The following is a 20763-nucleotide window of genomic DNA, read 5'->3' on the forward strand; positions in this document are numbered from 1 at the left end:
GAGAAGAGGGTAAGAATATATGTACAGTATGGTCGATATGGGAGGAATCTAGGAACAACGACGTCATCGTCGTCATGTGTCTCGTTGACATCGTCACAGCCCCCCACCGCCACCGCAGCGCGCAGCATTCGACTCGATAGATCGATGGCGTAAAAGTGTATGGAAAAGTCGTCAATGACGAGATATGGACACGTCTACATGCTACATTGAATCCATATTCTACACTTATCACTTGAATGGGACCAGCCCACTATTTAGAAAAGCACGCGACCAGCTCCGACAATGATGCCCACTGTTCCTATGGCCATACTCCACATACTACCTGATGATATACCTAAAGAAGATGCACTTGAACTGCTCCCGCTATTTCGTCAGCAATCAGCGATTCCTCTGTACGTTCATCCGCCGCATCTGTAACATAAGATCGAATTGACAATCGTTCCGCGTTAGTCGAACGGAACCGAGGCAGATCGCAGGTACTTAAATGAATGACTGAAAGTCCTTCCGACGGCCGAAAGTAAGGATGAAAGTAATTAAAGTGAAACACCAAGAAACCACCTCACATGACTAGAGATCAACCCACCTAGCAGACCCACTAGCAGACCCTGTAGCTGAAACCGAAGAAGTACTTCCTAACCCATTATCCGCCGGTGCGGAAATACCCAATATCGGAGCTGTGGAAGATGTCGTACTTGATCCTGTATTGGCGGTCAAGTCTGCTCCAGCATCAGTCCCTACGTTCGCTTCGGACATAGGGACCATAGTGGCTGAGAAAGTAGATGCGGTGACTAGACCACTCCCACTTGCCGTAGCGGCTGCGTAGATGGAAGCGAGTATTGCTGATTGATCCACTGCGGATCCGGCGGCTGAAAAATGAGCTAGTATTCTTCACTCTCTTCAATACTTGAACTCCTGTCATTTGATTCGAGGCAAATGATGGGACTAGGATATATGAGGCTGGGACATTCTCATGTTGTTGGACGATAGAATAGGAGATGTAAAAAATTATTGGGGGATCGGTGGATTCGAACGAGGTGCTGGAAGAGGAGGACGTGAGATGAGTCAGACGAACTTTGAATACTCACCCTGTCGATTATGTACCACGACCCTTTGGACAGGTTGAACATGTTCGTTGGCATCTACCAGCAACACCAGTAGGGGATGAAGGATCGTCGAAAAGTGCATATCGAGTTTGTTCAGTTTGGTAAAAAGCTAATAGCTATTTCAAAGTGAAGACTTTAGTAAATCGACCCGGATTACTCTGTGGGGTATATATATATATATTACTTTCCATCTCTTCGAAAACACCAGCCCCTCATACCGTATCTCCATCTTAGGTCAATTCTGGGTCTGCTGGGCAGGCTGCGGTTTGAGCCTATTGGCCAAGCTTTGAAATAAAAGTGAAAGATGCCGTAGGACAAGTTTTGTCTCAACTTTGATGGAGGTAAAACGTGGTTTCCACGTGGGAAATTGACCGCATCGGGAAAATGAAGATGACGTCATGCCATATCCACCTGTCTCGACTCCGACTGTGTCCCACCACTGCTACTACTATTATCACTCGTACTGCTATTGGTGTACATACTAACGACCATAACTCACTCTGAATCTGAATATTGACATGATCTCGTTCATCCTCACTAAACTTCCAAATACAAGATGCAATTTGTCACGTGTCACACGTCGACAGGTGGTGTTGAATGGCTCATGGGTCATGGGGTCCCATCGCCTTGACGACCCCCCCTTAAGTTCTGAAACCTTTCATATCTTACTACTGACTACTATCGAGATCCAATTTGCAACTTCCCTCTTTAGTCTCCAGTTGCTAAGTGATCTCCATAATCGTTTAGCGGTAGTCATGGAATCCAAATCCGACCAGTCTTGACGACGTGTCTCTGTATCACTTTCGACCTACCATCCGTCCATTCATTTCCTTCAATTCATTCATTTCGTATTCTCTACCTTCATGCGGGACATGAAGGTTTTTCACATTTGAATTTACAGCTGAGCTGCTTCCGACTCGATAAAAGTGTTTTTCAAACACGAAATAACTTTTCTTCCAACTGGTCAAAACGAACCATCAGAAAGCAAGGGGGATAAACGTGTTGATCACGAAACAACTGAAAGATGGGATTGATAGATGGTCTTTTGGGTGGTCTTCTAGATGGAGATTCATCAATTTCTTCTGTTCCTACTTCTACAATCACACAATCTCCAGCTCAAACTCAGAACCAAAATCCCACTCAAACACAGAATGAAAATCAGACAAATGACGATGATAACCAAAATGAGAATGGATCTGGTAAAAAGAATAAAAATAAGGATATCACTTCCACTTCCACATCATCTTCTACTACCGCTGAAGTGACGAGTACGGATACTTCCACTACTGGTGAAGCGCCACCTGCGACTTCTAAATCTCAGACCAATGTCAGCGTTCCAACTTCGACCAACGTGGGTTCGATTAGTAAATCAGAAGTTGGTCAGACGGATGATGCTATGTGAGTTATTCTCTGACTGTCAATCTCTCCATCAAGGCCGTGAGAACGAAAAAAGACTGTGGTATCAAAAATATGTTAAGAGATAATATAATACATATGTTAGAATTATACTCATCTTGACAAGTGAAGAAATATGAGTGTGATCTGAAAGCTACGAATGTCGATGGTGAAGGAAGACAAATCAATTATTGTGGAATAGTATGACAATTGGAGTATTGCATTGCTAATTCTCAGAACTTCTTTTACTTCCACCTCAACCACATCCACGTCCTCGTCCATCACCATTTCTTCAACTACTTCTCTCACTTCGGCGAGTTCAACTATTTCAACCACGACGAAAACTTCAACTATATCGACTCTTCCTTCAAGCTCGATACAAGGGAACGGTACCGTCGCTCAGATCAAAACGCAGAATGACGCTGTCAAGACTAATGGTGATATCTTTGATCCGAAGAATAAGTTGTTTCCGTTGGGTATTGTGGTAGCTATTGTCGCTGGTGAGCTTTTCCTCTCAATACCCCCTCTGTATTTTTGCTCCCACGACGTCAATCTCTCTTCTGATCCCTTCATTTCTTATTCATCTCCGATGACCCCCAATTCCTGACAACCTTCAAACACCTGAACTTCTAATCATCACATCACACCCTTCACCATACACCGCTTGGAACATTTAGATAGATACAGTCTATTCTTCTTGCCACGGCATGTTTAGACCTCGGTTCTGCAATGGAGAAAGTTGGACATGAAGCATGAATGCTAATTTCCCAGGCCTATTCTTCATAATAATCACCACCATGCTACTCATCCGTGTCTTAGGATTCACAAAACGTCGTCGACTTCGACACAGAGCAATCTCTTTCGTTTCACCCGATCCAAAATTCGATCCGGGTGAAGAAAAGTTTGAAACGATCACCACGAATTTAGGAAGAGATATGGAAAGGGGTTTTGATCCCATCGCTTCGACTACCAATTTGACCAGGGCTCCTTCGTGGGGTTCTGAAGGTGGTGGGTCGAACGGATCTAGGTCAGAATTAGGAAGGGTGAATGAACAGACGGGAATGAGATTTCAACAATCAGGAATGAGGTACGATGAACAATCTCGAATGGAATATGGTGGACGACCAGGAATCAAGTATGATGGACAAGGAATGAGATATGATACAGAAAGGGAAAGAGGATTTGGTCAAATTGAAGGATTTCAAAGAGGTTATATCGATCCTTCTTACGCCCCTGACATCGGAGGTGGAGGGGAAAGGAATATGGAAGCTTACGACGCTACTTTCTTCCCCCCGCAACAATACGTCAATGGGAATGGGAATGGGAATGGAGATAATCTAGGTGTGACAGAAGAAGAAATGGAAATGGGTTCACCTGTACCTTCTTTCCTTACTGGTCGAATGGGACAGCCTGGTCAAGTCGGACAAGCTGGAAAAGCTGGGCAGGTTGGAAAAGAGGGACAGATGGAATACGTACAATCTGATCAATCCAAAAGAGTACCGAGTCAACGTGATCAGATCGGGATGGGTGTTGGGAAGGGATACGTCCAATCTGATAAATTTTCTCAAGCAGATATGAGAGGTTTTCGACAAGAACAACAAACAAAGTATCTACCACAATCACGTCCTCTCCCTAACTTTTCAAACCAACAAACCCAACAACTCGAATCCACCAGGGGAATAGCCTCAAATGGACGAGTAGTAGAAGAACGAATCGATGGGAGTACAAGAGTATCGGGAGGAGGAATGGACGGAAGTCAAGGATCTAAAGTTATAGGTCGGAACCCAAGTTCTAGCGGTAGGATCTTAGTTGATACTAAACTTTCTAGAAAAGATTCAAATTCTTCTTTCGTTTCTAGATCTACCTCTTCTTCCGGATCGACTGAGTTTAAGGGAGAATCAAGGAGATATATGGCTTCTCGGACCGAGAGGGGAAATGGATTTGCGTAAGATTAGTGGAGGTATGGAAGAGGTTTGAAAGATATGCTGTAAAGTAAAGTCTTTCATCGCACGGAATCATTTTTTTTAAGAAATTTTTCCTAGTCGGGTGATGATGATATGAGAGAGATGGTAGTTAGGGAGGAGGAGATACGTGGATAAGGAGAGAAATGTGTGTGGAGATTGAAATGTCTTATACGTATGTTCATATGCAGATTGTACCCTCAATAACCCGTGTGAAGATCTAAAATCTCATCTCTCATCGAATGCATTCCATCATCATATTCTTTCTGGTCAAAGTTTAAAATTGCAAATATGACAGGTATACTTGTCTCATGACCACTCATCGAGGGTAGGAGCTCCAAACTTTTTAACAAGAGATTTATATCCTTCTGCGGTTGACCCCCCCTGTTCTTCAATGGCTTTCATCCCATCCCTGATGATATCTACGCCTGTTTCTGTAATCCAGTCATTCACCCAGGGCACTGGTGGATACCCCACACCCCATTGCTCCTCACCGTCAGGAGAGAGTTTCCACCAGAGTTCTCTATCATCAAAAAAAAAACTAGCTGTCCGAATGCCAGAGTCTCTATTGGTCCTCAGCATGATCCCCGCACCATCACCGTTCGAGGCAACCTGGAATAGCTTACGTCCATACCAGTCTGCCTCATAAGAGCTACCATTCTCACTGTCACGAATTGCTATCATCCAACATGAACCCTGCAGGCTTAAGTGTGCTTCACTTCCGGGCCAAAAAAGCTCAGCCTCCAAATTGTGGACTGCATCAGCGAGATTGGGGTGGTAAGTCTCCACTTTGTCCTTGATGTGATAATGTGTCAAACCTGTTGCCATGTCAGTGACACGGATGTCAATCAAACCGTTGATTTGATGCTTTGACTCGAGCTTTGTATGACGCACCACCCGCTGATAATATATAGCATCATCGGTCCTATAGTATTCTGAATACTGACATTCCGGTCCATCAGAAGCTATCTCGTCCAATCCCTCGAGACCTTCCTCTTCCAATATTTTGCTTACTTGTCTATGTGAAAGATTCACAAGACGCATACAGGCAAGACTGATTAGGTTCTTGTGTGAGTGATTCGCCCAAAGAAGTGAGTACTGATTAATGAAGTCCTGATTGCTTGCGTTCCATTGTATAGGGAAAGGGAAAGGCAAGTCTTGACGACACATGGTCCTGAGGTTTCGATATTTCACTTCCTGTGTGCTGTTCATAGTAAATGGCCATAAACTCATTTGAATCGATGATAACTCCTGTTGTGGGGGTAAACTGGTTGGTAGTGGAGAGAGTGTAATGAGGATGGGCGCATAGAGATGAAAGCGGATTCGGGATTTGAATCGATGAAAGGAGGTACAGGAAAGTGAAATGAGTTTAGAAGATGAATTTTCCATGGGAGGGAAGGGGAAGATTTGACAGAAATGTTTATCATGATTGCATATCTGTAACGGTACTGGAAACACGATGACTAGGTCGCAGGTTGGGCCGAACTCGATGGAGGTCTCGTAGAAATCTAGGGGCTCTGGTGCTAATGGATCGTGTCTCCTCTGCAATCGATGTAGCCAAAGAATGATATTGAAGAATCAGCAAAGTTGGTACTTTGCTGATTGTACTATATACTGTCTACAGGTGTCCGTGTCCTCCTCTCAGTCCTACTGCAAGCGTCTATGTACATACTCGGACAGGTGAAAAACCGCTTTTGAGCAAACCCAGTGGGGAAATCTCAAAAAGGGAAAACCCGTCCCTACCTACTGCAGCACTGCCTCCAACTCTCGCCGTTCTCTTTCCTAATCCGTCGAACTCGATGGAGTTCTCTCGATTTGTTGTTACTCCGTAACAATATCAAACCGGTGAACAGGCAATCATGTCTTGTTCCAAAAGGCTCAATATCAATTTTGCTAGAATCTGATCTTGCCAAAAGTACCGGCCGTAATAGATATCATGACAGGGTAGTGAGCCCCCTATCATCCTGAAAGGCTTCATATTGAATCCTCTCAGAAGCGTTGAGCTCTCTATGAGTATAGGTCATGACGGGGTAGGCTCGAAAGATGATGATTTGAAGTAGATGGAAAAGGATCATACAAGAGAGGTAAGAGCCGGCATCAAGAAATCTTGTATGCTGATACGTGAGATGTACTTTCCAAGTAGGTACATTTTGAAGTGAACCTCTCATCAAATGCATTCCTTCATCATTGTACTCTTAATTGTGAGACTTGTTGGAGTGTAGCTTAATAGCCATACTTGTCTCATGACTAATACTTAACACCAATTGCTGGAGCTTAGGACCTTCCACCATCAGGATTTCCACTGACTGGGATAGTCAGAAACAAGAGGCCAAGCTGCGATGATCTCGTGGCCTGCAGAGATGATACTGGGATCCCTATCAAGTCCTGTCTCAGTCAAGTCATCCCCAGACAGCGGTGGATCTCCACCCCGACTATCACCCCATCGTTCTTCTCCATTAGGATAAATTCTCCACCACAAACCCCTCTCCTGCCCCCACATATGAGCTGTCCAAGAGTCAGTGATTAGATCATGTGATACCCTGAGTTGAATGAAAGTTTGATTATTGGGGACATATTGCTCAGCTATTTGTACTTCGCCTTTAAGACGCGTATATTCACTACCATCAGCAGTACTTTTCATGGTCCACCATGATGAATTTACAGTTGCCTCTGTTCCAACCATATAATCATCTGTCTTCAGTGTGGATGTGATTTCAACCTCCCCTGAGTAAATTGACTTCACGGTGGAAAATACAGTCAAGTTCGTTGACTGTTGAAATACCCAAGCTTTGGCGTCTCCACCAGGTTGATGCACTGATCTTAACTCTGTCCCACCTTCAACTTCTCTATAAATTATGTCCTGAAAAAGTCCCTTATCGTATCTTGGGTATTGATCTTCTGGTAAGTTTCCGCCTTGTGCATTCCATCCTGCGTCCATTGCTGAGTATGACCTGGTAATGATTCTCCAAGCAAGAGTGATGAGTTTTCCATGTGGATTTTCATGCAAAAGAGGTGGCCAGGATTCACTGGGAACCTCTTGCCCCTCTTCCCAGATCCGTGGAAAGTTAGTGTGGAAGGCTTTGAGAGAGCCTTTGTCAATACAGAGTTCTCGGAGGAGTCGAAAGCACTGCACAAATGTGCTGTTATTATCAAATAAGGGTCTCAAATCCATCTTATTGTGTGATTCGTTTTGTTGTGATTGCGAGTTGATTGATGTTGGAAACAGGTTCAACAGGATTTGGGCGCATTGAGCGGACTCGAAATTTGACCGTGAAAGGACGGATGGGTAAGTGGACTGAAGGACCAAGTTTGGAGCATACATATTTCTATTGATAGGATTTAGTGCAAGATTCTACGGATGTGTGTTCGTCAAGTTTGCCTGTGGTAGGCTCAAAACATCAAAATTTCCAAGGAGTTGAGACCACACGTATGTACAACAGTGAAACCGTGCGTATGAGAGTGAAAACAGTAGACACGAAGTTCTCTCACTTAACGATACCGTAGATAAAGTGTACACGCTACATTTACCTTCATGATTGGTGCAATCTGAATTGCAAGACGCACGATTGAACCATACCGGGTTGTTACGGGGTAACAACGAATCGAGAGGACTCTTTCGAGTTCGACGGATTAGGACAGAGGAATGTCACAAAGTGTGTGACAAGTCGAGCGAAAGTAGGGGAAGGGTATTTAACCAGCAATCGGCGGTAGGGTTAACCGCCGATTAATAGGCCTTTTCGTTGCAGTGGTTTAAATCACTGTTCCGTTGGGCACTGTTATATCGTGCATATGCTGGTCAGTATGTCTCGTGACAAGGAAAGCGGGAGTTGGAGGCAGTGCTGCAGTAGGTCGGGACGGGTTTTCCCCTTTCGAGATTTCCCCACTGGGTTTGCTCAAAGCGGTTTTTCACCTGTCCGAGTATGTACGTAGATGCTTGCAGCAGGAAGGGGACAAGGACGAGGATATCCGTAGACAGTATATAGTACAATCAGCAAAGTACCAACTTTGCTGATTCTTCAATATCATTCTTTGGCTACATCGATTGCAGAGGAGACACGATCCATCACATAGCACCAGAGACACATAGATTTCTACGAGACCTCCATCGAGTTCGACCCAACCTGCGACCTAGTCATCGTGTTTCCAGTACCGTTACAAGTTGAAGAATCAGCCTTACGCGCCTTGGGTCGAAGTGGAGAGTATTGCATGCTTACCAGAGGGAAAGCGCGGAAAATGATACCGGAAAAAGAGGAGTTGGAACAAGGGCTGGTCCCAGAGGTAGAAATGCCAACAAGTTCTTCGAGAAGTACTATTTCACATGATCTCACTTCTACCACCACTACCCCAGATCCGCTGAATGAATTATCGCAGCAGTTGTCACAATTATTAGCCATTATGACGATGCAACAAAAGGAACAAAATGCATTAAGGGAAGAACTGGCTACGATCAAGGCTGACCGATAGAACCAACAGCTATTCACCTCAAAAGGGGCAAGTTCGATCGAAATCAAAGAGAAAAAGCCGTGTGTGGAGCCAAAACTTACCAACAACGAACGAATAGGAAGAACCAGGTGTGCGGACCCACCTACTTTCAGTGGAGAACGAGGGGAATTGGACAATTTCCTTGCAGCATGCCACATGAACTTCGAATTCAAAGGGGCAGAGTACGCCACCGATCGCAGAAAGATCCTGTTCATGTACGGTTATCTACGGGGCACCCCTCAAATGCTCTTAACTCCGGCCATAACCAACCCAAGTATATGGAATTCGACCGAGTGGCTAGAGACTTACGATAAATTCATTCAACACTTAAGAACACAATTCGGGGACAGCAACATGGCGGGTACCGCTATGCGGAAACTACAAGAGTTACGACAGACCGACACCGCAGCGGAATATTTTGCAAACTTCGAATTATGGTCGACTCATCTCGGAAAGGTACCCGATGCGATGAAAATCGCATCAGCCATACAGGGCCTGAAAGAAGAACTATTGAAGGTGGTAGTGGTGAATAACACCGACCCTCGAACCAAATTGGATTGGATCTACTTCAAGCAACACGTAATAGGAACCGAGGAGAATCAACGGATGGCTGAAACGATGATTGCAGCAAACCGATGGGCGGCTAGGCGTAAAAATGAAACGACATGGATCCCCTTACGATCGAACTCGACACAATTGGATAGTAATCTTTCGAACCCTGTGCGACAAAACCCGCATTCAGGTGGTAGAGGACCACTACCGGGTGGAAAACCAGGGATGATGAATTTTGGTCTACCAAATGACCCTCCGGTCACTTGGACAGAGGACGGAGGACGCCTCAGTGAGAACGAAATGACTTGGAGAAGGGAGAACCGACGCTGTCTCAAGTGTAGGAGCCCAGAACATTATGCCAATAACTGTCCAAATGGAGGAAACGCGAGGAGCAACATTAGAGGATCCCCAAACCCGCATGGGTCACCAATTCCTAGTGGATCGAACTCAATTCCAACTGGATCCAAAGGGCCATTAGTTCGAGGAATGGCGGTGACCTTTGAAGAAGAGGGAAACGACTACCTGGCCTAAGTGATGCGACCACTTGCGGCCAGGATCTAACAGAATCGCACAAAATTCAACTACCAATAGATCTTAGTAATGACTCGGCTATAATATACATAAAAATACAGACAAAAAAAGATACCCTACGATTTGGAATGTTAATTGATACCGGGGCTACCGGAAGGTATGTACAGCCGGCCTGTCCATTATACCATCTATTCCCAAAGAGACAGTATCAGGAACCACGGAAGATTAGGTTCCTCGATGGAACAACCGCGACGTTAGTGACCGAGTATGTAGAAGCCGAATTGGACCTAGGAGAAGGACTCAAGATTGCGACTCGATTGGATGTAATGGCATACGAAGGCCCTGAGGTACTGGTGGGATTGGACTTCTTAAAACAGTTCAGGGCAAGGATCGATTGTGGAAAGGGATTGATCGAGTTCGATGGAATCGGACAGGATAATGGTTGGAAGTATCCAAGATTGGAGGAAGGATTGGCAAGAGGAACAGCATTGGAAAAAGGAGAAGATGAAATGAGCGAGGAGGAACTACGACAAGTCATACCGACACAATGGCACCAGTATCTAGAACTATGCAAGGTAGAGAGAGAGCAAGAAGATTACCACCAAGAAGAGAATGTGATCACGAAATCGAGTTAACACCAGGGGCAGAACTGAAGCCGGGCCCAATATATCAACTAGACGAACATGGGGACGCATTCCTAAAACAATGGATCAATGACGGTTTGGCCAGCGGCCCTTTACGAAGAAGCAAATCACCTTATGGATCTCCTGTATTCCTGGTTCTGTAACGGTACTGGAAACACGATGACTAGGTCGCAGGTTGGGTCGAACTCGATGGAGGTCTCGTAGAAGTCTATGTGTCTCTGGTGCTATGTGATGGATCGTGTCTCCTCTGCAATCAATGTAGCCAAAGAATGATATTGAAGAATCAGCAAAGTTGGTACTTTGCTGATTGTACTATATACTGTCTACAGGTATCTGTCTCCTCTTCTTAGTCCTACTGCAAGCGTCTATGTACATACTTGGACAGGTAAAAAACCGCTTTGGAGCAAACCCAGTGGGGAAATCTCGAAAGGGGAAACCCCGTCCCTACCTACTGCAGCACTGCCTCCAACTCCCGCTTTCCTCTATCCTAATCCGTCAAACTCGATAGAGTCCTCTCGATTCGTTGTTACCCCGTAACAGGTTCCCAAAAAAGGGGTGATTCCCTATCGAGTGGTAACGGATTACCGGGCACTTAACAAGGTAACCGTCAAAGACTCGTACCCAATGCCACTTATCTCGACATTACTCGATCGACTTCAATTGGGAAAAGTATTTACCAAACTCGATCTGAAAGGGGCCTATCAACTAGTTAGAATAAAGGAAGGAGATGAACATAAGGCCGCTTTACGAACGAGACATGGTAGTTTTGAAAGCACAGTCCTAAGAGATGGGTTGTGCAACGCTCCGGCCACCTTCCAAAACTTTCTGCAAGGCATGTTTCACGACCTGTTAGATGAAGGAGTGGTAGTTTACATAGACGACATCACGGTATACTCAGACACGATCGAAAACCATCAGATAATTGTCCAAAAGGTATTAGACCGATTACTTGAAAACGACTTGGTCGTCAGTCCAAGGAAGTGTGAATGGAGTTGTGACAAAGTAAAGTTCTTGGGGTATGTAATCGGACACGAACGAATCGAAATGGATCAAGAAAAGGTGAAAGCCATTCTAGAATGGGGAGAACCCATGACAGTCCGAGATACCCAGGTGTTCCTAGGATTTGCCAATTTCTATCGACGATTCATCAAAGGGTTCTCACATATTGTGGGTCCTCTTACCCGTCTAACCAGGAAGGATCAGGCTTGGAACTGGACAGAGGAGTGTCAAAAGGCTTTTGACGACTTAAAGAAAACCTTCACCACCGCACCGGTACTTCGACATTTCGACAGAACCCGACCAACCTGGATCGAAACCGATGGATCTGACTGTGCAATAGGTGCGATAGCGTCTCAAAGATTCGCTCACCCATCAATAAAAGGGACCACCGAACTTCACCCAGTTGCATATTGGTGTCCGCATTGAGAGTCTTCCCAAATGAAGAGAAAAAAACCCTCAACCACGATCAGAGCTACGTTGACCAAATAGACTTTTCCCTATTTGGCAAACAGTAGTGATGTTATAAAAGTCATTACAGATCACAAAAACCTAGAATACTTCCAAAGCAAACGACAACTGAATCGAAGACAAATGAGGTGGTTGGAAATATTAGGAGACTTCAACATAGAGATCACTTATCGACCAGGTAGTAAAAATGGGGGAGCAGATGCTCTAACTAGACGAGGAGATTATCACCCAGGAAGAGGGAGTAGCAAGGACCCAGACCTAAACAAAGGTAACTGGCTACAATTGCTACCGACACACGAACAAATCGGATCAAATTCAATGGACTCAGAACACAAAGGACCAAGACACATAGTAAGAGGAGCAATCCGAGAAGACTCATTATTCGGACTCATCAAAAACGGACTGAAAGACTCAGAAGACATAGCGAACATACGACAAATAGGACTACAAATGACACAGACACTTAGCACACAGGACACACCAAGCACACAGGACACACCAAGCACACAGGACACACCAAGCACACAGGACACACAAAAGACACAGATTAGCAGCGAGACACCAATAGTATCATGGACACAAAGCGGATTACTCTTGTACAAAAACAAAGTAGTCATACCAGAGGGACAAGCAAGATTAGAAGTAATGAAAGCAAGACACGATTTGATATTAGTAGGACACCCAGGAAGAGATAAAACTATCACCTTAGTCAAAGAGGATTATTACTGGCCACATTTGGACGAGTATATTGCGAAATACGTAAAAGGATGTGAGATCTGTAACCGACATAAGACTCATCGACATCAACCATATGGACATCTAGTCTCTTTACCAGTACCCACATTCCCGTGGACAGATATCTCTATGGATATGGTGGGACCCCTACCAAAATCGACCGAGTTTGATGTGATACTAGTGATAGTCGATCGACTAACCAAGATGGCTCGATTTATTCCATGTACAACCGGACTAACAGCAAACAAGGTGGCTGACATATACATCAAGGAGATCTTTTCAAAGCATGGAGTACCTCGAACAATCGTATCAGACAGGGGAACTCAGTTTACAGCTGAGATTTGGAAGGAAATATGTCAATTCCTGGGAATAAAAAACCTATATTCGACTGCATATCATCCTCAAACAGACGGACAGACTGAACGAGTAAATCAACAGATGGAAATCCTACTCGGAATGTATGTGAACTACAACATGGACAATTGGGATCAGCTTCTACCGATTGCTGAGTTTGCTTATAACTGCTCTCCACATAGTAGTCATGGTTTGTGTCCATTTGAAGCCTGTTACGGCTATGTGCCACACTACGACATCCATTCGCACGATATTCGATCAAAGTCAAACAAGTTGGAGAAGAAATGGAGAGATATGGGAGAATTACATGCGGCTGTTCAAGAACAGGTCAGGATAGCTAATGAGATTAGTGGGGAATACTACAACAGGAGGCACAAAAGCATTCCAGAAGAGTTCAGTGAGGGAGAACAGGTACTACTGAGTACGAAGTATCTTACGACGGAACGACCCAGTCGAAAATTAGAAGCAAAATACATTGGCCCGTTTAAGATCATAAGGAAGGTTGGGAAAAATGCTTTCGAATTGGATCTACCTCCATCAATGAAAGTGCACAATGTCTTCAATGTCACGCTGTTGGAACCATATCCTAGGGATATGATACCAGGTCGACAGATACAACCTCCACCACCTGTAGTAATAAACGGCCAGGAGGAATTCCATGTGGAAGCGATTGTGGACAGCAGAATTCGACGAGGAAAGGAAGAATTCAAGGTAAAATGGTTAGGATACACGGGAATGCGGCCTATGACTGGGAACCACGAGAAAATGTAGAGGAATTGGCCGTTTTTGGTGAATTTCTGGAAAAGAGGAAAAGGGACCCCAGAAGAAAGTGAGAATTTGATCAAGATCAACAAAACAGGGCCGGAAATGAATGCATACACAGGAAATATAGCTACAAATAGAGGAACATAAACACACTAAAAGTTGGATGCGGTAGAATTGGCTCGAGGACGACGGGCCGAAGCGGGAATACGAATGACATTGCGGGGGAGAGGAGTATGGGGAGAAGAGGAGGGACCGGCGACTGGCTGAGAGGAACTCAATCCAGTAGGTGTCACAAAGCGTGTGACAAGTCGAGCGAAAGTCGGGGAAGGGTATTTAACCAGCGATCGGCGGTAGGGTTAACCGCCAATTAATAGGCCTTTTTGTTGCAGTGGTTAAGATCACTGTTCCGTTGGGCACTGTTATATCGTGCATATGCTGGTTAGTATGTCTCGTGACAGTAGGATCACCAGAGGAGGTGAGATGATCCAAGGTTTCGGAGGGGGTAAGACGAGCGTAGTTGGCGGAAATAAGATGGATAGATTTGTAAAGCCCCAGATGTTGAGAGGGGAGAGGAAGGAGAAGGGAGGTAAAGAGATGGATGTAACCCGAAAGTCGGGTAAGGGAAGAGGATTGATCCTGGGAAGAGAGGGATCGATATCGGGCCGAGACAGCACAGAGTTCGTGCTCCAGGACGAAGGTAACCTTGGAAGTGATGGTCTGGGCTCCGACAGTAATACCCTTCACATCAACATCGATCAAGTTCGAAGGAAGAAGATAGATACCTCGCGAAATTTGGACTCGGGATTGTTGGTTTTCACCGAACACTTTGAAGTTCCCTTTGCAGAGCACTCTCCACAAACACCACCAACTGAATTGCATCAATATCGAACAAGTAGAGTTGGAAGACTCACGAGGTCCAATACAACCCACACGAAAATCTTCCCCACCATCAAGGTGACGCTGGCAATCGGAGCAAAGCTCACCCTCGAGACGAACAACAGCACCATTCTTGTTGCGAAGTCGCCAACCTTGGGCCAAACGATCGAGCTAACAGTTAGAAATCGGTAGAATTCGGAGGAGAAACGACTCACAGCATTCCTAAACCACTTAACAGTAGGATTGATGGCGCCAGTCTCGCGAAAACGATCAAGGGCTTCGTCTTTCAGAGCCGTACGAACAGAGGAGAAGGTCATTTTGGCCCAGAGAGTAGCTGACAGGTCAGAAACGCACAGAATTCTATAGGAATCTCACCAATTTCCGAGTCTTTTCGAGCATCCAGAGCCTTAACCAGTTCATCATTGACCGGAACCTTGCGAGGGGCGTGAAAAATGGTTTCGAGTTCATTGGGAACCTCGACAAGTCCCTCTGAATAATCAGAAGGTGGCACAGGGGACTTATTACCAGGAGAATTTTGATTTTCAACGACGGTGCCGTGTTCGGTTTCGACGGACTTGGCGGGAGATGGGTTCTCACCAGTGGCAGATGGCCCAGCACCCCCTTTGAAGTCGATATATTGCTCGATGATCTTGTCATCGAGATGAGAGGATTGTTGATCGTGAGAAGGACCGGAATGATATCGATCCTTAATGGCGTCGAGAGCCCTTCGAGAGGCGTCAGCCGTGGGAGTTTGGTCAAAACCAGTAGCTTGGGAAGTGATTCTCATTCTTTTTGTTTGGCGCATGAGAAGTTCGGGGTCGACGTCGGGTAAGATTGCCAAGGTAGAAGCTCGAGTTTGACGGGAGGAGGTATTAGGAGGATATACATCGAATTCGAAAGGAATTGCTTACAGTACGCTTAGACATGCTCACAGACAGGTCAGAGTTGGAAGGATACTCTAAGATATGAGTAAGATATGGATGGATAATGATAGATAAGTAAAAAGAACGACAAACAAGAGGTAAAGAGAGAATGAGGAGGAAAGAAGAAAAAGAAGACGGGGAGGTAACTTGGTCAGTAATTTCTCGATCACATTGGAGGTCCGTTGTAGTGCTGGAAGGTGAAGGAGTGATAGTCGGGGGTGATTAGGACATGTGACCAGGAGACCTTCTGAGAGTGGCACACCGGAGAAATCACATTGGGGATTCAGTCATATTTTATACTTATACTTCTACAGTACTTTTCAGTATCATCACATAGTTTGATACTTTGATACCTTGATACATATCATTATCACCCAAAGCCTATCCCAAACCCACTCGACTCTAGACAACACTACCATTCCTACATCCGTCCCCGCCTGGGGAGGCGTTGCTCCCCAGTAGCCCGGACCTCCAGACCCGAGGGTGGACGGGTCCCTCTTGACGACATAAGGAGGGTGGTCCGAGGGTGCTACACCGTGCGGGTGACGCGTTTTCATGGCAACCGTCACGCTAGCGTGGGTATGATGTCAGGGTGTCACGAACCACATCGTAACATCCCTGACAACCACCATCACCGACCCTCCTTTCACCATCACCAACTACCACCAGAACCACTGAGACCGACTACGGCAAAGTTACGAGAACCAAGAGGGTATTTGTCACGATAACCCCGCCTTAGCGGAGAACTACGGCGAAGTTAGGGGAAGGGAACCGAGGGAGAGCAGAACAAGGGAAGTTAGGTGAAGTTAGTCGAAGTGAGCGGAGTAGGGCATCGGGGATATGGCGAGGTACGGCGAAGTTGAACGAAGAGGACTGAGCGTGGGGCAGTGCGAGAGTTGAGAGACGTTCTATGAGAAGAGAGGAGCAGTATTGATAGTTTACAGATCGCTGAACTTCTTCAGTGATCCTTGATTGTTGTCAGTAGCGAGAGATATATTCAGTAGCTACAACCTTCGAGTTAAGGAGAGCTACCACCGAGCAGTTCAACGTACTACGGCGAAGTTAGCCGCAGTTCATCGACGATCATCTTATCATTTACCACTCGACGTATCACTACGGCGAAGTTAGCCATAGTTCCTTGACGAGTACCCTGTCCTAGTGAGACATTGACACCCCACTACGACGTAGTTAGCCGAGGTTTGTCGACCGTCGGTCAGTAGAGAAGAAGAAACAACGATTGTGACACAGGGCGCACCAAAGGTGTCTAAGAACAATCCATGTGCATCACCTGGTTACAGGGTTCAGGATCCTCGGCGAGGATCCTTGAGACAGGGGGGGGAACTTGTTACGGGGTAACAACGAATCGAGAGGACTCTATCGAGTTCGACGGATTAGGACAGAGGAAAGAGGGAGTTGGAGGCAGTGCTGCAGTAGGTAGGGACGGGTTTTCCCCCTTTCGAGATTTCCCCACTGGGTTTGCTCAAAGCGGTTTTTCACCTGTCCGAGTATGTACGTAGACGCTTGCAGCAGGAAGGGGACAAGGACGAGGATATCCGTAGACAGTATATAGTACAATCAGCAAAGTACCAACTTTGCTGATTCTTCAATATCATTCTTTGGCTACATTGATTACAGAGGAGACACGATCCATCACATAGCACCAGAGACACATAGATTTCTACGAGACCTCCATCGAGTTCGACCCAACCTGCGACCTAGTCATCGTGTTTCCAGTACCGTTACACGGGTGATACAGAGTGATTATGTTGGGTGACGCACGGAAGGACGGCGCCAGTTTGAAGGTGGAAGTTGGCGATCGCAACGTCTTTCTGTCAGGATCACGGGTACCTGGTTACGGGAGTGTAGTAGTCGTACTTCTTTTCCATTACCATGTCCTCTCCTACTACCCCTATTCCGTTTTCTCACACCACATGATACTTTTCCTCGATCCCCGTGGCTCATATTGATCTCTGTCTTACTTCGCTCTTCTACCCCATGTCCATTTCCGTCTTTACTCCGTTACATCGGTATCACCCCGTTCCCTTTTTCTATATAGATGCAGTCTATTTCCATAGTCCCCTTGTCGAATGTATTTTGTGTTCTTTAGTATTATCTTTCGCCACTCAATCTCAATAACCTTTCAGGTCTATTAGATCTTCTACATCAATAGGTTTGTCCCCTACAAGGCCTCTACAGCCATAGCACAAGTAACGCAGACTATCTACAACGTCTGGTCCTGACACTTTCCGTGCAGCACTAGACCGATAGCTAGACATGTAGGCTATATTTTCTCTCTCATCAAATGCATTCCTTCATCTTCCTGATCCTATCCATTGAACTGAAGGGTGTAGCTCTATTCATTGAGATCTTCATTCAGCTACATCATATCCAGGCAGCTCTTGAGACGCAATGACATGGAAACCTTCAGAGTAGATGCTCATAGCCCCCGGATCCTCCAATTTGGGCGGATCGTACCCGGGTACTGGGGGGTGTGGCCAACTCTCACCCCATCGATTTACACCACCAGGGTAAATCCTCCACCACCGTATTGTTTGTGCCCATTCCATCGAAACTGTGCGAGATTTGGTACGATAATCATCCTGGATTGTGACAGTAATGTTAGCCGATAGAATCGGGCCGGGACATGCAAAGGCCCAATCATTTGTACCATGCTCTGAGTCGAGCTTTGTCCCACCCATGGTGACTTGAGTAGTTATTCATCCTGTTTTCTGAACCCGCTGGTATCTTGGATCCTGTGGGAACTTTGTCATGAATAGTGATAAGGAATTCTGACTCATGCTCAGAATAGTGATAAGGAAATATGACTCATGCTAGGAACTGTGATAAGGATTGAAGGAAAATATCAGTCATGGTATTTAGCAGTTCAGCAGTGAGGCATTTATGTGATTGGCTGAAGCCTGGAAGGTTCAGCAGTTTAGCAGTGAGGCATTTATGTGATTGGTTGGAATTAGTTTCCCGCGGTGCACTCACTTTGAGGCATTTATGTGATTGGCTAGAAAATCCCTCACACGCTTTTTATTTAGTGCACAGGGTTTTGAAGGGTATAAAAGGAGCACATCTCCCCCCTCTTTCTTCAGCAATGTATCTTCATCTTGAAGTTGAACTTCATCTTTGAAAGTCACCTAGTTGGTTCTAACCCAACACCTCAGTACCCTCAGTACCTAAGGCAGTCATCAAGCTCTACGAGCCAGACACTAAAACCCTTCAGTACCCAAGGCAGTACTTTGCTACCGCAGTCTACCCGCAGGCATGACAGACTTGTTTTCTTCAACACATTCAAAGCAGCTTCCATTTCTGTATACGATGACCCAGCAAGGTCCCGGGCAGAATCGATAAACTTCTTGTCTGGGTGACCCTCCATAGGAGGAGATGACCAGAAGTCATTACTGTAGTGGATCTTTTTTGTTTGCTGATAATTAGATGGTAATACAGAGGGGAAAAAGAGCATGCATCAATTCTACATGTCTCTATACTTATCACATTCCACTCACACGCATTAAACCAGAGACGATCGAATAAAGTTCAGAGGATAAGTTGAACGGAGAAATATTCGACAGAAGGGGTAATAGTCTAACCGCGGTTCGGCCGTCCTGGCCCAATTCTATCGGCTAACATTTATGCCCAATTTCCATGCGGACATTGTGTCACGAACTACGTCGCGACACCTCGATTACTCCACCAACAATGACCCTCCTTTGGCCATCAAAACCCCATCACGCCTTAACCTCTTTACTCTACACGTAACTCAGGACTTCTGACACCAAGTACGGCGAAGTTAGACGGAGTTAGGCTAAGTAGGAACAATGGGAGCAGAAGTACGGCGAAGTTAGACGGAGTTAGGCTAAGTAGGGACAATGGGAGCAGAAGTACGGCGAAGTTAGACGGAGTTAGGCTAAGTAGGGACAATGGGAGCAGAAGTGCGGCGATGTTAGGCGGAGTTAGTCTAAGTAGGGACAATGGGAGCAGAAGTACGGCGAAGTTAGACGGAGTTAGGCTAAGTAGGGACAATGGGAGCAGAAGTGCGGCGATGTTAGGCGGAGTTAGTCGAAGGAGGAAGAGGATGGCCGAGGGCTCGGGGAAGTTGGACGAAGTGCGTTGAAGTACGTCAAAGCGCGAGAGGGTTGGATGAACGTCTAGGAGGAGTAGATAATATTAGCTGAGAAGATCGCTGAAGTTCTTCAGCGATCCTTGATTGTTGTCAGTAGTGAAAGACAGATAGAGATAGCTATAAATCAAGATACATCGCCATCAGTAGAACAAAACCCTAGTTAGAGTAACTACGCCGAAGTACGCCGTAGTTACACCCCTTTCGACGTCTGCGCCCTCCTGGTTGGGTGAGACATCGACTCAGAGCGTGAAGTTAGCCGAGGTTCGTCGACCGTCGGTCTATTAAGAAATAGTTGTTCGACGGTCGTGACACATTGTCTCTGGTGGAAATCCTCCCGGTAAACCATACACACATATCGCCCTCAAATTCGCAAATGATTGCACGCGACTACTACTACTGTTGTTACTAAGCGCAATGACGTCCATCCTGATCCGTGATAAAACTTATCCAAGAGGTGAGCAATTGATTGTTGATGAGAAGAAGACAACAAGGTGGAGCGTATAACTTAGGGTAAAGGGGATGAGCGTACGTGGAATTTGAACGGATGAAAGGATAGTTGAAAACGTGGAATGAGGTCACTCAATGTTAGCCGATAGGATCGGCCCACAACGGCCGAAGTATGTATCACGACCCGTACTTGTAGCGAGATCAACTCCGCTTAGAGGAGTTGATATTGAGTCTTTTGGACGGCTTATGATTGCGGGCTCTCTACCCGGTCACAACACGAACCGTCCGTCACATTTCCCCTTCGTCTTGTTGATGTCACGAGACATACTGACCAGCATATGCACGATATAACAGTGCCCAACGGAACAGTGATCTTAACCACTGCGACGAAAAGGCCTA

The 20763-nt window shown here is 45.7% G+C and overlaps 7 protein-coding genes across 7 annotated transcripts; 2 read left to right on the forward strand and 5 right to left on the reverse strand.

The window, feature by feature from the left end:
- Window positions 1-254: 254 nt before the first annotated feature.
- Window positions 255-1185, reverse strand: TREMEDRAFT_64151 (uncharacterized protein; the record flags this gene model as incomplete). Its single annotated transcript, XM_007006438.1, has 3 exons — window positions 255-363; window positions 584-866; window positions 1086-1185. The coding sequence occupies 3 exons, from the start codon at window positions 1183-1185 to the stop codon at window positions 255-257; spliced, it is 492 nt and encodes a 163-aa protein (XP_007006500.1).
- Window positions 1186-2127: 942 nt separating this feature from the next.
- TREMEDRAFT_64152 (uncharacterized protein) lies at window positions 2128-4447 on the forward strand (the record flags this gene model as incomplete). The annotated part of the gene is made up of 3 exons (XM_007006439.1): window positions 2128-2501; window positions 2736-2998; window positions 3270-4447. 3 exons carry the CDS (start codon window positions 2128-2130, stop codon window positions 4445-4447), a joined length of 1815 nt encoding a protein of 604 aa, XP_007006501.1.
- A 321-nt stretch (window positions 4448-4768) lies between these two features.
- TREMEDRAFT_64153 (uncharacterized protein) lies at window positions 4769-5503 on the reverse strand (the record flags this gene model as incomplete). Its single annotated transcript, XM_007006440.1, has 1 exon — window positions 4769-5503. One exon carries the CDS (start codon window positions 5501-5503, stop codon window positions 4769-4771), a length of 735 nt encoding a protein of 244 aa, XP_007006502.1.
- Window positions 5504-6749: 1246 nt separating this feature from the next.
- Window positions 6750-7781, reverse strand: TREMEDRAFT_64154 (uncharacterized protein; the record flags this gene model as incomplete). The annotated part of the gene is made up of 1 exon (XM_007006441.1): window positions 6750-7781. The coding sequence occupies one exon, from the start codon at window positions 7779-7781 to the stop codon at window positions 6750-6752; it is 1032 nt and encodes a 343-aa protein (XP_007006503.1).
- Window positions 7782-10152: 2371 nt separating this feature from the next.
- TREMEDRAFT_64156 (uncharacterized protein) lies at window positions 10153-10811 on the forward strand (the record flags this gene model as incomplete). Its single annotated transcript, XM_007006442.1, has 2 exons — window positions 10153-10580; window positions 10604-10811. 2 exons carry the CDS (start codon window positions 10153-10155, stop codon window positions 10809-10811), a joined length of 636 nt encoding a protein of 211 aa, XP_007006504.1.
- Window positions 10812-14322: 3511 nt separating this feature from the next.
- TREMEDRAFT_64159 (uncharacterized protein) lies at window positions 14323-17750 on the reverse strand (the record flags this gene model as incomplete). Its single annotated transcript, XM_007006443.1, has 8 exons — window positions 14323-14825; window positions 14973-15036; window positions 15081-15199; window positions 15220-15771; window positions 16089-16141; window positions 16185-16358; window positions 16841-16965; window positions 17568-17750. The coding sequence occupies 8 exons, from the start codon at window positions 17748-17750 to the stop codon at window positions 14323-14325; spliced, it is 1773 nt and encodes a 590-aa protein (XP_007006505.1).
- Window positions 17751-18157: 407 nt separating this feature from the next.
- TREMEDRAFT_64160 (uncharacterized protein) lies at window positions 18158-18487 on the reverse strand (the record flags this gene model as incomplete). The annotated part of the gene is made up of 1 exon (XM_007006444.1): window positions 18158-18487. The coding sequence occupies one exon, from the start codon at window positions 18485-18487 to the stop codon at window positions 18158-18160; it is 330 nt and encodes a 109-aa protein (XP_007006506.1).
- Window positions 18488-20763: the final 2276 nt, after the last annotated feature.

Source organism: Tremella mesenterica, assembly GCF_000271645.1.
Source record: "Tremella mesenterica DSM 1558 unplaced genomic scaffold TREMEscaffold_10, whole genome shotgun sequence".
NCBI classification, from domain to species: Eukaryota; Fungi; Basidiomycota; class Tremellomycetes; order Tremellales; family Tremellaceae; genus Tremella; species Tremella mesenterica.